This window comes from Pinus tabuliformis, chromosome 7, assembly GCF_031772625.1.
Source record: "Pinus tabuliformis cultivar Carrire ecotype Pingquan chromosome 7, CPIR1, whole genome shotgun sequence".
Classification (NCBI taxonomy): domain Eukaryota; kingdom Viridiplantae; phylum Streptophyta; class Pinopsida; order Pinales; family Pinaceae; genus Pinus; species Pinus tabuliformis.
In genome coordinates, this window is record NC_142293.1 from 242622889 (window position 1) to 242639375 (window position 16487).

At 39.0% G+C, this 16487-nt stretch overlaps 1 protein-coding gene across 3 annotated transcripts in view; it reads right to left on the reverse strand.

The window, feature by feature from the left end:
- LOC149246764 (uncharacterized) overlaps nucleotides 1-16487 on the reverse strand; it is a 341537-nt gene that overhangs the window by 111169 nt on the left and 213881 nt on the right. For 2 of the 3 annotated variants that reach the window (XM_089458018.1, XM_089458020.1), the window contains 3 exons: nucleotides 13175-13620; nucleotides 12861-13040; nucleotides 12463-12631 (listed from right to left, as the gene is read on the reverse strand). In XM_089458018.1, coding sequence (XP_089314144.1) covers nucleotides 12463-12631; nucleotides 12861-13040; nucleotides 13175-13620 — 795 coding nt within the window. The remainder of the gene's footprint in view (nucleotides 1-12462; nucleotides 12632-12860; nucleotides 13041-13174; nucleotides 13621-16487) is intronic. The other variant, XM_089458019.1, reaches the window with a different exon arrangement.

Sequence of the window (16487 nt, forward strand, 5' to 3'; positions counted from 1 at the left end):
CCATTCCAGCAGCTGGCACAGAGAAGACAAGGTGAGCAGTGTTGTTGATCACATGCAAGGGAATTCAACAGCATGCATGTCATTGTGCACACACATGTGATCCCACCCATTTGGCACACTCACCGAGGCAAAGACAAGAAGCAAGTCCAACTGGAGCTGAACATGTATTTTGACAAGTTGATGTGCATGGCCACTAGCACATGCTTGGAGAGAAGCGTAGACACTATGCATCAACATGTTGCCGGTCCGGTCGCACCCAAGACGACCATGTGCATGCTATCAGACGAGTTGGACAGAGGAGCCATATCAGTGCACCCAGATGCAATGAAGGCAAGAGTTCGCTTCAGCAAGATGTCACCATTGAGCGCACGGACACCATCATGGACAACCAAGCTTGGCATTAGCTCACCACCTTCGACCATCACAAGGATGTCAAAGAGTTGGTCTCACCACAATGGTCTGAGTGTCAGTGATGTCTTGCATGGCTTTCTCAAGCCATTTTGTCTCACATGGGCACATGTGCATTGTAATGTAACGTCTTGTCAAGTGGAAGTTCAAGTGTCGATAGTTGAATGTAACAATCATAGAGTAGTTGAAGAGTCATGAGGATAGATGAACGGTCTCAAAGGGGAATGTCAAGGGTCACCCCACCCTTTGCTATAAATAGTACCTCATAACTCATTGTAAAGGCTTTTTGTCAGCCAAGCTTTCGATAGGACTATCTTAGAGAGAGCTTGGACAGTATTGTAACGAGCCTTGGCTTCTCCACTGTGCAGAGCTAGTATATCTATTTAGAGGAGCATGTCAATGCTTGGGTGAAGTTTCAGTTACTTACTTCTCAGTAACTGAGTTGTTGTGCAGCAATTAGTAGTGGCAGTGCTATGGGTAGCATTTTGAGAGGGAGTTGTAGTATAGATGTAGCAGTGGCAGTGGAAAAGTCATGGGCAGCAATAAGAAAGCAACATACATGAGATCTCCAGAACCCAGAAATCATTTAGAGAAATTCCACCCGGATGAGGAATTATTAAAATAATTAATATTTTTAATGGGTTCCTAAGTCTAAACTTAGGAAAATAAAAAAATTAACAGGTATTAATAAGAATATGGGTGAGAAACTTCTAAGTGACGAGGATCAAGTCTGTTTTAATCTTAGCCATTGATTACGGACTTAATCTCAGTCATTGATTCATCAACAAGAAAAGTATAAAATGAGACTTGAGGGTCAGTTGGAGATACATTTGAGAGATCAGTTAGTTCAATTTTTCTGGGGCGCGGTCTGCTGAGAAAATCAAACAAGTGATCTGTTGCAGTGAGAGGAGAAGTTCAGCAGAGGGACTTCAGTCCAAGGTCGAGAATACATAACAGAGAGGTAGAGAAGCACCAGGAGAGACAACACAGAGGGAGAGCTCTGACACAGTGACGCAAAGGGAGAGCTTTGACGCAAGTACGAAGAGGGAGAGCATTGACGCAGTGACGCAGAGGGAGAGCTTTAATGCAGTGACGCAAAGGGAGAGCTCTGACGCAGTGACACAACTCCTAGAGGAGGTGACGTAGTTTCAGTGCAGAGCTTGGAGCAACCGTCGCTACACAGCACTGGGAACAACGCAGTCACCTGTGGGGTTTGTTCATTTGTCTCTAGATAGAGGTACTTCTGTCGGGTTTATTCTCTGTTGGGTGAGCTGGATTTGGCACCCTAGTTGTATTCAAAAATCTGTTTAATAATACAAACCCTCTATATGCTGCACTGGTTTTCCCGCATTGGGTTTTTCCAGGGACGATTGTCCAAAAATAACGGTGTCCCTTGTGTATTTGTCTCATTTCATTTCAATTCATGATCTATATGAATGTGTAGTCTAGAATAGTGTTTTCATCTCTATTTAAATAATTAAATAACTTGTTGAATGTAAAAACAAGTAGGAGATGGTAAACCGATGACTGCAGTAGGATTTCTAATGTGTAGATTCAGAAATTTTCACACCGTACAACTCTGGAGTGTGTTATCATGTTGGTATACACGTTGTCGAGGAAGCTTCAGTACAGTGTTTACTTCAGCGATAAAGGCTCGGCGCTTGTGCTAGTCAATGGGCAGCTTCAACAATAGACTTCGCTGGAATATCAGTCCCAAGATACCAACAACTCATCCCTATGACTATGTACTGAATCTTCCAGCAGAACAGTGATAGTAGGTAGACTTGACCAACTCGTACAGGAGTGGCTTGGCCTCAAAACAAACAGACCACAACTTCAGCAAATGTTTGAGGTTCGACCCTTCTCAAGGGGTGAAGTTCACGGCTCTTCAAGTGCACAGATCTCAGCCGTCAAGGGTACTGACACACAACACCTTAGTGTGACAATCCATCTATGTGATACCAAGAGAGATTTAATCCTCTAACAAAGTGAAAAACTCAACCTCTGACCAGGGATTTGTGGGCCCCAAAATCTATAAACTCAACCTCTATTTAGTCCAAGAAACTCGTCCAGCTTGAATAGAGAACTGACGGGCAACAATAGTAGTTACGTATTGCTAAAAATAAGTGATAACTAGGCCCAATAGCATAGTGAACTCGTCCCTTAATACAACATTGATCCCCTTTCCAAGTTGGAAGCAGTCGTATGTATCAGTTTCCTTTGGAAAGTTCCGGCAGTGAAGACTCAGGAATCGACCCAGCTGTAAGTGTAAACTCATCCAAACTCCAGCGTATACCCAACAAGCAAAACGGGTCTATATTTAGTGGGTACCAGCTCTCAGAAACGAAGGAATCTCGTTCCAAACATGTAACAATAACTCTGCCCACAAATCTGATACAGGTATTTTCTTTATTGGTTGTAGACTCAACCCTGTTAGGCTCAGATTTCGATCCAGCAAACAAGAGCTATGACCAACAACAAATATGAAGCGAACTCGTCCTTTTTCACAAGAGTAATCGATTCACAAAGTATTGTAGCTCGACCTCAACAAGTTGACTCTCTGATCTTTCACGTCCAACAGATGAGATTCTCGTCCCCTGTCTTGCTAGGAAAAACAACCCCTTCACACTCGGGACTCGGCCTTCTTAAATCTAGCATGGTTTGTTGAGACACCGCCCACAATCTGAAGGGTAATGTCGCCTCTTCATATGCCCAGGAACTCGATTTCAGCGAGAAAACGCCACCACTGTGCCCAGAATACTTAAAATGGGTTAATAACCTTCTGCAATTACCCACAGGCTCAACTGATTCAGCTCAACTCAAGTGAAGAATTGTGGCCCAAACACCACGATGGCTATAAACTTCAACATTCTTCCACCCAGTGACTGACACCCTCGAAGAAACTTCAATTTCCAGCACCTACGGAACAATAGATTTAGAATGTCGCTCTAAATAATTAACCTCCTCAATTATATCCACGACCTCTCGGAATACAAGCAAATTCAGCCCTTAAGAATTTGATAGATCGATTTGCAAAGAGCTAATGTAATTCGACTTCCTTTGGATTTATGGATTCAGCCTTCTATGCTCACAACAACCTACCTCAGCCTCCAAATCAAAATTCAATTCGCCCCTCCTTAAGAATGTATACGGCCTCTGCAATAAAATTATTGGACAAACGGCTACTGGGACTTGAGGAAATTCGCTCAAGTTTCAAGGGTTCCTTAACGCAACTAAATTTTGATGGCACATAGTAATTCTTTAACCAAAGTTGGTTCTCGTAATATTTACTGTCATAGAATATTGTGCCACCACTTTTGATTAAGACATTTGCTCACGGCCCACCAAACTGCCTACGAAATTCAGCTTTTTCACAGGAAAACGTTCTTGGCCCTTTTTTGAATAATAAACAATGGCCAACATTTCAATAATTGAACATGGAAATTGTCGATTGTTTAATATTTGCCTATTCAATGGCTTGAATATTTCTTCAGCGATGATGTGACTTCTCCAACACATTTAGAATAAACCAACGAACCATATTAACTACAACTGAAAACTGGGAACTCGTAGGCTGAGCCAAGATAGATGCTCTGATACCATTGTAATGTCCCAAATCAGAAATTTTTGGAGCAAGTACTTCATATAAAACTATAATGCATTTACCAGAAGATTGCCATGTAAAACCCAAACCATAAATCTATAAATTGCACAAAATCTCATTAAAGATCACAACATGAGGAGCAATGAGAAATGCAACAACAAAATCCAGCTTTATTATAGAAATATATGCTAATACAATAGCTGGGAATGGCCCTCCAAGATATATAATAATACTAAAACCGGCCTCCAAACTAAACATGAAATCAATCACTACACTTGTGGATTTTGAATGAATCCACCAAGGGGAGATGGGTGCTCGCCCAATCTCTCTATATCACCCGAGGGCTTTCGTCCTAGGGCTACCAATGGAGTAAAGAACCGGGTTCTCAACCTCTCATACAAAAAACAATATCAAAACCAAGATGTCCTCCAAAGGTCTCCTCCTCCTCTTTTATAGATTTGATGGACTCCTCTAGAACCTTCTATTTTATTATTAGTATTTTAATCATGAAGCACTTTTCCCTCTTTTATTTCAATTAAAATATTCTTTTTAATGTGGGAAAATGGTAAATTGGTCATATCTCCCCAGGTTAATGAAACTCTCATCTAACCATCCCATCATGTAGATCTTCTCGTTCCAGTTCCAACAAGCTATTACACTAAGGTGTTCTGCCACATATTCCTTCCGGAATGCCACCTTAAGCGTAATTAATTGAGTCAAGCCCACTAATAACTCAGTTTTCTAAAAGTGATCGGAATGTGCCGGAATGAATGGCAAAATGTGCGGATGATGGAATATGCCAAGTGAATGTCGTTGGATCTCATAGAAACTCCTCAAAACTCCATCGGGACCCCTGACGACATAACCTGCTCCATGGACCTAGCCATCCCCTACCCTGGAAATCCACCCTAGTTGTACTATGAAGAAGAATAAAAATGGGGACATGACATATTGTGTGAGCAGATTTGTGAAAACACTAAGGACAGTGAAGCAGTGGACATTCACTATCAAGTGGGTTGTGTTTGGAAGACCTTATGATAGAAATCTTGGAGCTATTGAAAGGCAGTTTATTTGGTGTCCTAAGGACTATCAATTTGAAGCAGCAATAGGACAGTTAGAGGGCTAAGGACAGTCATCTAAGAGGTAGGTAGAGGACTAACAAGAAAGTTTATTTGAAGACCCTGAGAGTTGGCTATTTTGGAAAGATGAGAATAGCAACTAGAGGGAAGAATTATTTGAGTCTATAGAACTGTGTTGACTGATAGGGATTGATTGGAAAGGTCAACTAAGTTGTGCTCAAGGTTGACTGAACAATAGATTGGCTAACCTTGTGTTGTGATAATCAGTCAGTTGAAGGAACTATGTGATGGATTATCTTCAAGGCAGGAAGCAGTGCAGTGCAGGAAGTAGTGTTGGACATAGTTCATGATGCAATTGGTGAAGATGTCAAGTACAGGATCATGGACTGTTAGGAGGCATATTTGGAGCCCTAGTTCAAGAAGTTGCAAGATGGGTAAACAAAATGATAAGAGGGCTGGTTGAGGAAGCTACACCAATAACAGGGAGTTGATGTAAGGGAAGTACAAGTACTTTTGGCACAAGCTGAGGCTTGTTGATGCACTCCCTATTTGAGAGGGAGTGAGAATGGATTTCTCCTCTCAGGTTGAGAGGGAGTAAAGTTGGACATTGGTTCTCCCTGTGTCATGTACTAGGCCAGGATTAATCGCCATAAGTCTAGTGCATGCATCACAGATAGGGAGAATGGACTGAATAAGTATGGTTCTCCTTGTTCAAGTACAGTAACGGATTAGGACTGATATCCTAAGTAAAGTACATGGACATGTATAAGGAGAATGGTGGATTGGATAAGTATATTAAAAAGACATTCATGAGTCATGTACTGTGATGGATTAGGATGGAGATCCTAAGTCAAGTACATGGACTTGGATAAAGAATGGTCTAGTGGACAGACATTTCCTTGAGGGAAATGGTCCAATGGAGGACATACTCCGGGTATCCTAGGTGGAGTATGTACCTCGGTGAGGCAGTGTGGTGTCCCATGGAATGCCTCCCAACATTGTGCTCTGATCTTGTTGAGAGATAGAGTGTACCTGTCAAGGCCTTGGTAATGTGACAATGTTGGCTATGATGATACTATCATCATTGATGCTTATCAATCTGGATCCCTTCTTATGAGAATATTTCAACTTGAGATAGACCTATTGAGTCATTATGAATACCTCCCTAGTTAAGAGGGAGTGTTGGAAAAGTAACTAGGTTCGGTCTTCATATTTATCTTTGTACTTGTATCAATTTATATTTTATGTAAAAGAAGAAAAATAATTTTATTTAAGCATGGGTTTCATGCTCAAGTCTAGGTCAAGCATGTTCTTCACGCTCCTAGGGTTCAACGATTCAAAAATATTCTTTGTCATATGTATAAGACCCATTTGGGAAATTTGTATTAAGAAAGAAACATTATTTTTGAGTTTATAAAGTCAATTTGGACTCCCAACACCAAGTCGGCCCTGCCAGTGAAAGTCAACCTAGAAGAGGCCTATTCGACCCCTTGAGAAGGGTATAAAAGGGAAGAGACTTCGACTCATTTGGACATCAATCACAAACAAGTTTGATCTGCACCTAGACAAGAAGAAATCAAGAGCGAAGGAAAAGGAAATATGAAGAAAGGCCAAGCGAAGGAAGAAGATCTGAACTCTAACCTATTTCTGCCCGCACGTGCAAAAGTTTAGGGTTTCTATGTGAATTGTAGGGTTGAGAATTGCAGACCAAAATTGCAAAACATAATTGAGGGCCGAAACTTTGATTGGAACAAACTTTGAAGAAGTTGACCTTCATTGACTTTGGAAGACTTTGTCTTGTTCGGAGAAGATATTTTGGAGGGATGATTTAGTGCTTGGTGGAAGTCTTGGTCTTAGTCATTGGGTCTTGGAAATCTCATTTTGATCTGATTCTATAAGAAGAGGATTCTTCGGGTTTTCCCCAATTGTGGGGTTTTGCCCCAGCGTGGAGCCTATATCTTGTGTTCTTTTTGTTTTTGTGATCTTCATGCTTTTGATAATTGCTTGATGAATAAGTAAAACAAAATAATAAAATGCCCAGGATAGCTCATTAGAAAGCTTATCCTATCTAGTTTCCAAAACTGCCTTTGGTTTTCGAAATAGGCTTGATTTGACCATCCCAAACTCCATTCTCCCAAGACTGGTCAAAAAGTGCAAGATGAGGGTGCAAAAATGAAGTGTGATCTTGTAGGAAACTTTTGGAGGTCTTCCTCAACTCCAACTTGAGCTCATGATAGCTCATTGGAAAGCTCTTTCTGTCTAGTTATCATTGGAATCATCAAGCAAGTCATTTGGACATTGCAGCTAGGAGAAAAATGGATTTTCCCAAGGTCACTCCAGAAGCGCAGCAACTTTCTTGTATCAACTGTATTTTTGACATTTCTTCAAAACCATAACACCTGTGTAAAAACTGAAGGAGGTTTTTCATCCTTGCAATATTATCGTTAAAAACCTCTCTCACTTTTGTAAAATTCATCACTTTTTGGTTGGAAACATACTTTGAAGCAAAATTGGCCCTATGTGTGGCAAATGATTTGTCCCTTGGAATGACTTCTTGAAAAATGATGGAGACATGATGTTTATGAGTTGGAATGGCATCATACTTGCTAAAATGACCTCCCTTAGGCCACCTCCACTCAGATGTCTCTAATTCCATAGCCAACCCTAGCTCAGTGGGAGAGGAAATTAGGGTTTAGTGTAGGCGAAACAGTGGATTTGGGAAATTTATAGGAATGAAGGGAAATAAAGGGGATAGGGGGCTTCTAAATTCTTAGGAAAATTTTGGGAGGTAGGGAGGGATGTTAGAAAGTAAGGGAACTGGAATTTTAAGGATTGAGTGAAGGGAAGGGTTCCAAACGGGTGAAACACAGGCCTAGTCCATAAAAGCGTCAAAAAAGTAGCAATAGGCTAGGGTTTGTAGAAAAATGATGATTTTGAGGGATAGGAGGATGGGAAGTGTTTAGGAAGGTATATTAAGGATAGGGGAAGGCGTAAGAGCATCACGATACAAGTTTTGTTGATGATTTAACCATGGAGGTCATGAAACCAAGAAAACTATCCTCAAAACCCTAGGAGAGGGAAATGAGAGGAATGGGCAAGGGAAAAGGTCAAGGGAGGTAGATGGAGTGTAGGTGAATGAGGTTTTTTTACTGGGGTACCATCAGTGAGTAAATTTTTGAATGAGGACCTAGGTGGAATGACAAAAGTTTCTGAACAAGACCCTAATATGAATATGAAAAGAGGAGTTTTGATCATTTTATGGTTGTATGCAAATATTGACACTAACATCGGCCTTATTGGAGATGGAAGCTCCTTCGGTGTCATGAACATTGTAGACCAAGTGCCTAACCATTTGGGCCAATACGGTCAAAAACTTACAACCAAACTGAACACTGAAAATACACACTGCAAACTATAAACTAGATGTTGAAGGATGCTTGTCCAACAAGCTTATTGCACACTCATCCTACACTAATCTACTATAAAATCACTGAATCAAGTGATACTAAAGTGCCAAATCAACTAATCAAGCAGTTGTTGTAATGATGAGGTTGTTTGACGGTGCTTGAACCAGAACATAATCGGAAATTCTACCAGCAATATATACACATAATACATCTAGCTCTGTAAAAGGAAATTTGGTTTGTCATTCAAACTAAGAAAATATTCCATATATGCTGCTATAGGATCATAAAAACAAAATTCTATCTGCTGCCCCAAGTCATTAACATATGCTCTCGACTAGAGATTGTCACATCCCTATTGTAAATCCAAACATCCATCAATCCAACCATCCAAGGGCAACCTTACCTTTTCTTCTTTGGGAGGAGGGAGAGTTTCCAAGAACTGTTTAGGATCTTGGAAATCATATGATTCAATTTGAACATCCAATAGTTCAATTTCATTTTCTAATCTTTCAGCAACTAAACCAAGAAAACAATTTTACTTTCAGCTGTGAGTCGGCTGGATTTCAAACAACGAAACACTGATGTTGAGAAATTCTGATCAACATGAAATTTTGCTAACTCATTCCTTAAAGTTAGTAATATTTCACCAGATAAAGGATTTTCCACATACCCTGCCATCGGTGATTACCATCAATGCTCTGAAACCTGGATTCTTTGGCAGTGAAGTCACTTGAACTTTGAAGCTCGGGATCTTGAACAATGGAGTCGCCAGGTGGATGATTCAACCTTCTTGTGTCCGATTATTGTCTACCATCACCAACCAGATCTAATTCGTCATCGTTCTTTCCTAGGGAAGATAGAGCTTTCGGTCCCCGACAAATGGCGCCAGTATGTTATCACTCCTCCGGATCTCCAAGGCTGAGGAAGAGTCCAATTGAAGTAACCATAGATCAACCTTTTGACTTGGTAGCTAGCCCTACCAAGCCAGAGAGTGCTCTCTCCAAAGGATCACAGCCAAGAGGGCTTGATGGATTAGGATTTTGGGCTAGATATAGTAGCTCAGGGTTTTGATTTGATTTTGATTGGGGTAGTCACTAGATGAGTGAATTAGGTTAAAGAGTGAACTAGGTCAGGACAAAAGAGAATCAGAATTGCAGACATCTGATCGGGTAAGGTAGACAAGTTACTTTAACACTTTGTAGTATATTGATGAAATGGTTAAGACTGGTGAGATGCTAAAAAGAGGATGAAAACCATGAATTCTTTTTAAACTGAAGAAATTAAACAATTTATGATGATTTTCCCAAAACAGAGCATAGAAGATGTATTCTGCTTATCACACCCTGAAAATCAAACATATTTAGAAGTGAATTGGATCATGAAAGGTACAAAATATTCACACACATGTAACTGAAGAAGAAACAATATCAAAATACCATGCCACAGGAATCCCACCAAAATAGCTGCAACTCATCCAATATATTCCATGCCAAAGTCTGAAACACTAGCACAACATCCAATGGAGTCCAACCAGTAGAATGACTAAAAAATTACATGATATAGGCCTCAAACCAACTCATCCTAGCCTCAGAGTTTGAATCCATGAGAGGAAGAGTAGTTACAACAAAAACTGAATTGATAGCTAGAGTGTAGGGTGGTCAAAGCGACTCATCCCTAACTTAAGTGAACTGATTCATTACATCTCATGGAGGCCATTTACCTAATGTACTTACCCTAGGTAACAGTAAAAATATGATAATTACATCAATCATATCAATTACATCAGTAAAATATTGATTTCCCATAGGTAAAAATCAAATTTGGAGAAGAACAGTGAAAAACTAGGCCATGTGTCAAACGCGCAGCGCTAGTGTCAAACCCGCAACCCCATCTTCAAGCCCACTTTTGCCTGCCTTCCTGATGTCCAAATGGAGCCCAAGATAGCTCATTGGAAAGCTTATCCTATCTAGTTTCCAAAACTACCTTTGGTTTTCAAAATGGGCTTGATTTGACCATCCCAAACTCCATTCTCCCAAGACTGGTCAAAAAGTGTAGAATGAAGGTGCAAAAATGAAGTGTGATCTTGCAGAAACTCTTGGAGGTCTGCTCAACTACAAATTGAGCTCATGATAGCTCATTGAAAAGCTCTTTCTGTCTAATGATCATTGGACTCATCAAGCAAGTCATTTGGACGCTGCAGCTAGGAGAAAAGTTTATTTTCCCAAGGTCACTCCAGAAGCGCAGCAACTCTCTTGTAGCAACTGTATTTTTGACATTTCTCCAAAACCATAACACCTGGGTAAAAACTGAAAGAGGTTTTTCATCCTTGGAATATTATCATTAAAAACCTCTCTCACTTTTGTAAAATTCATCTCTTTTTGGTTAAAAACATACTTTGAAGCAAAATTGGCCCTATGTGTGGCAAATGATTTGTCCCTTGGAATGACTTCTTGAAAAATGATGGAAACATGATGTTTATGAGTTGGAATGGCCTCATACTTGCTAAAATGACCTCCCTTAGGCCTCCTCTATTCAGCTCTACTCAGATGTCTTTGATTCCATAGCCAACCCTAGCTCAGTGGGTGAGGAAATTAGGGTTTAATGTAGGAGAAACAGTGGATTTGGGAAATTTATAGGAATGAAGGGAAGTAAAGAGGATAGGGGGCTTCTAAATTCTTAGGAAAATTTTGGGAGGTAGGGAGGGATGTTAGAAAGTAAGGGAAACTGGAATTTTAAGGATTGAGTGAGGGGAAGGGGTCCAAAAGGGCGAAACACAAGCCTAGTCTAGAAAAGCGTAAAAACCGTAACAATAAGCTAGGGTTTGTAGAAAAATGATGATTTTGAGGGATAGGAGTGATGGGAAGTGTTTAGGAAGGTATATTAAGGATAGGGGAAGGCGTAAAAGCATCATGATACAAGTTTTGTTGATGATTTAACCATGGAGGTCATGAAACCAAGAAAAATGTCCTCAAAACCCTAGGAGAGGGAAATGAAAGGAATAGGCATGGGAAAAGGTCAAGGGAGGTAGATGGAGTGTAGGTGAGTGAGGTTTTTTGACTAGGGCTACCATTAGTGAGTAAATTTTTGAATGAGGATCTAGGTGGAATGACAAAAATTTCTGAGCGAATATGAAAAGAGGAGTTTTGATCACTGATGGCAATATGCAAATACTGACACTAACATTGGCCTTATTGGGGATGACAGCTCCTTGGAGGTGTCAAGAACATCATAGACCAAGTGCAAGATAGCAATAACCTTTTAAGAGAAGATTAGTAATAACCTCTTTCTTGTCGAAACTTGCAAGATAGCAATGAATTTATCCACTTCATGCATTAACAATTGAGTTCCGATATGTCATCTACCCACCTAAATTTATCATTTGAGTAGGTAAGGGTAAGGAAACAACACAGAAGAAATAATAACTTGCAGTCTAGAAGTTTAGACAAGAAACAAAGGGAACACAGTCAGAGAATACTTCCTAATTACTGACAGTGTATAGTATACAACATATGTATCAGAAAAGAGAATCAATTCTTAAATATGATCAGCAATAACCTATGTGTTTCAAAACTTTTCAAGATAAAAATTAATATATCCATTCCAGGCATTAACCAGTGAGTAAATATATGTCATCTACTGACATTTATTAAGTGAATCATAAAAATTACATTACTCAAAGATTAAACATGCACTTCAGACTAAGTTTAAACAAAAGAATTGGGAGGATGAATCAGAGCACACTTGTGAATTATATTATTGTATAGTTTAAAACATAAGGTATCTGTCCAGGGATAAAACCATACAAAATATCAATGGAAACTCTTACAAAAACTGAATTTAATTTGAAACACAACTGTGTCTAACAATTTGAGCAAAATGGATGAAAGACACTCAGGCTCATATATAATCTACCAAAAAATACATCATCTGTATCCCCTATATATACAGTGCTGTTTATCCTTACCTGCAATAAGGAGATCAAATCGGGAGCATGTCAAGGCTCCACCTGTGTCAAAATCTGCATTAATTGAAGATGTTTCAACTCTTATTTCCTGTTTCTCTGGAACTAGGTTGTTCCTGCCCTTAGATAAAAGTGAGAGAATGCCACCCACCAAGGGACCACGTGCAACAACCTAAGGTTAAAAAACCATCAGAATTTGAAATATGAAGAATGAAATGAAAATATTGAAGAAGATCCTCTAATGCCCTTCTTATCATAAATAAAAATGATCATAATGAAATTATAATCATTATGAACTCATCAATTACAGTACTTGGCATCTTCTGACTCTCAGATAAAACTTCTTCAACCTATGTTTGAAAGAAGATTAAGATCAATATGTGCAGTAAATGACCACATACTACTTTCATTGGTTCAATACAAAGTGCAAAATGCTCTGTTGGTAAGATCATGTTCCTAGGGGAAACATATACAACCATATCTGGCATATCCTCATCCACTACTGCAGGACCAAGTATTTCACCGAGCAAAGGATTAATCCGCCTCAGGTAGATGCGACCAACATTTGGTGTTAAATCCATCTGCAATAGCCCATCCAGTAACATGTCCAATCACCAAATAATGATATTAGAAAATGAAATTGAAGAAATGATTGCTATATTTCTTGTTTCAGGTTGGATATATGCTTAAGAGTTGGAAACTAATAATTCCTTACTCCCAGTTTGATCGGATTGACCAGTTGTATCTGCATCTTCTTTGGATCAAGAAAACCTTCAGCTTTAGCTTCTGTGCATTCTGACCATAAACCCATACGCAACGGCAGAAATCCAGAAATACCATCAGTTGATTCAAATACTTGACCATTTTCAGTCGCAAAATGTCCCAAAAGCACTTCAGCAACTAGTCTCTTTCCTATTATTGCGGCCACATCTTCAGGGAGAAGAAGTTTCCCATTTATGACTTGAAGATCCCCACCTGGTGCCTTAATATTCAACGACAAATTAACATGAACAGAAGGTATAGTCATTTTTCTCTTTGAGACTCTCTTCTTTTTTTGATCTTTCAATTTCTCTCTACATATAACTGCAAGTACCAAGCGTGAAAGGCCAGAGCCTTTTTCTTCTTGTAGATCAATCATAGGAGAAGTGATCGTGCAGTCTCCTGTAGAAAAATATGCCACTTATTCTGAAACAATGAAATGATTACTACTATGCAAAAAATATAAAAATGCTATCTGCAAATAAACAATATATGAAAGTAAGCAAGTCTTCTTTGTCTATCAAAGGACTGAATTTGGTTTATGGCATTAATAATGCCAGAGGATTATAAGTAGTGGCATTAAATGAAGAATTACCATACGATGCAGCAGTAAGTTGCCATGTGTTACCCCTCATGTAGCATGAGGATTCTCCCAAGTTCCCAACTTCCAAGTAGGAGACCCTACCCAAGCAGGCTGAGTTTAATGGATTTTTGGCTTTGAAGACAAGGTCTTGGTGCCTTGATGCATAGTTGCTCATGGATTATCACTTTTTGTTAGAAGCTTGCATTTTGCACATGTGGAGTGTTTGGTGCCTTCATGGGGTTTTGTTAGCATAATGCACTCTTGGTTAACCCCTATCACAATCATAGAGGAATACCCATCAACTAAGGATCTTCCTACGTATATGATTACATCATTTCCCTAGGTGACATGGCATATTATTTCTCATTGCTACATTTGATACTCCTTGAGAAAGTGCACCCTCACTCTAATGCACATATCCCCAGAACACATGCCTAGGAAAATGGTTTTGCATTAGATGGTCGAGATATATTCTTGAGGGCCACTCCACAGTACTTGCCTTGGATCCTAGATGGTTGGTTGGGGATGATTTAGCACTTTTGTGAAAAGAACTCAAATTGTGTGTATTTTTCTAAAGTGCCCCCTTTCTTTTGCAGTTGGTTTTGGAGGTTTTTATGGCATTGGAATTAGGCACAAGGTTTTACGGGATGGCACATGGTTTTAGTTCTTTTATGTTTACTTTTGGAGAGTGTGCCACCCTTCATGCACATTCTCCTAGGTCATCCACTCTTGCGGGCCCTTGGATTATGGAGGTTTGGTTGTTTGCACATGCCCCTATGTGTTGGCACACTTGATGACGAGTTTGATTTGGTCATATTGCATAGATTGAAGTTTCATTCACAATCTTTGAATAAATCCTTGTTTCAAGGAGTTGCTTTTACAAACATTGCCAACTTTATATATATATATATATATATATATATATGTAGACCCACCTTATCTGGGATTGCTTAGCATGATTTAATTAGTGTCCATATCTTATTGGCACACATGTTGAGGCAACTCTATGTTTGAGTAGTTGTTATAACAACTAATGGACAGCTACTTGCACACTTATCTATGAGACCCACTTTTGGAGGAGTTGGATAGCTTTACTGGAGGGGCATCCTAGCTCAGGTGGAGATGTTGTTAATTACCCAACACCCTTTGTGCACCTTGAAGATATGGGGTACTCCTTGAAACCACCAAATTCACACCAACTTCTTCTCTTTGATAACAAAATCAATGCCCGGCTAATGCATGAGCAATCAAAAAGAAAGGAACTTTAAATAACCCTGTTGACCACACTTTGTCAACGTCCAAGAAGCATAGTACAAAGCACCCGACAATATTTTTCAAGGATCAATGTCATCATTCAGCTTTCAGTTTTATCATTGTAAACCCAATCTTTGAAAAAATTATTGTCAATGATGCTAGTATGACCATTAAGCCATGTAATAACACCTAGGTAAGCCTGTGATTTTTGTCAAAGGGTTTCATCCTAAGGAGTTTTCTAACCTCCCCGAATTATGTGTTTATAAACATGGATAATCGGCAAAATTTTTCTCCCAGTAATAACCCTAAAGCTAGGGTGGAATTCTTTGACGAGATCTTAGGTAAGTCCTAGTGTTTTTCGAGTCTATGTAAAAGTGTGTTTAGGAATAATTTAGTGCATGATTATTCATTTTTAGACAACATGGCTAAATTATTTTATTATAAACACACTTGGTTTCATACTAGATCATATTGTGTCGCAGAATTGGGCATTGTCTTGAGGGTCTGTGTCTAAATGTGTATTTCCCCTTCTAGGGGTTGAATTAATTTGTAATATTTTAGTGCATGGTTACTCATAGTTAGACACCATGACTAAAATATTTGAGGGTGAAAAAAATAATTAATCCCCTCTAGTAATTTAATTAATTTTTCCAAAAAATTAAATAAAAATCCTAAGCCAGAAAATTAATCAATTTTGAGTCAAAAAATTGTTTGAGAGGAATTAAATTCTCTCCAAGTGGAAAAAATAAAAAAAATTGTAGGCCAAAAAAGAATTAATTTTTGGAGGTCCTCCATCAAGGGAAAAATGGATTTTTTGAGAAAATTTGACCCCTTGGACCTTGGTGGTTAAGTCAAGGTGAACTTTTTGAGGATATTGGTCCAAAATATTATTTTTTGGATTAATAAAATAGGGGTTTAAAGAGAAATTCAATTTTTTCCTCAAAAAAAAAAAAATCAACAGTGGAGTTCAAGTTTAAAGGAATCAACGGATGAAATTATTTTGACGAGGAACAAGCTAACTAGTTGTTATTACTTATTTCCACTTGGAGGGGTTTTCTTCTCTCATTTTTGGTATAAGGAAGCTATAAAGCTCTTCATTTCATTAGGGATGATGTAATATGAATGTATGTATTGAGCCTTGCTCTATTCGAATTGTATTTCTCATAATAGAAAAACTTTGGGGTTTCAATTCATGGTGTTCTTCTATTTGTTGAACTGTGGTATGCGCTAGTAATTTTTCATGCTCTATGTTATATGCACTTCATAAATTATTATTTTATTTGCTGCAAGACGAAACATCCATTGGTACAGGTATCTTGCCTTAAGTGTTGGGTTTAGATCTACACCCATAGATCCAAATCTCTCATGATCGAACAATTTATCTTTTAAGTTTGAATAGAGATCGACAAGTACGCTAGCCCTTGGTCCCCAA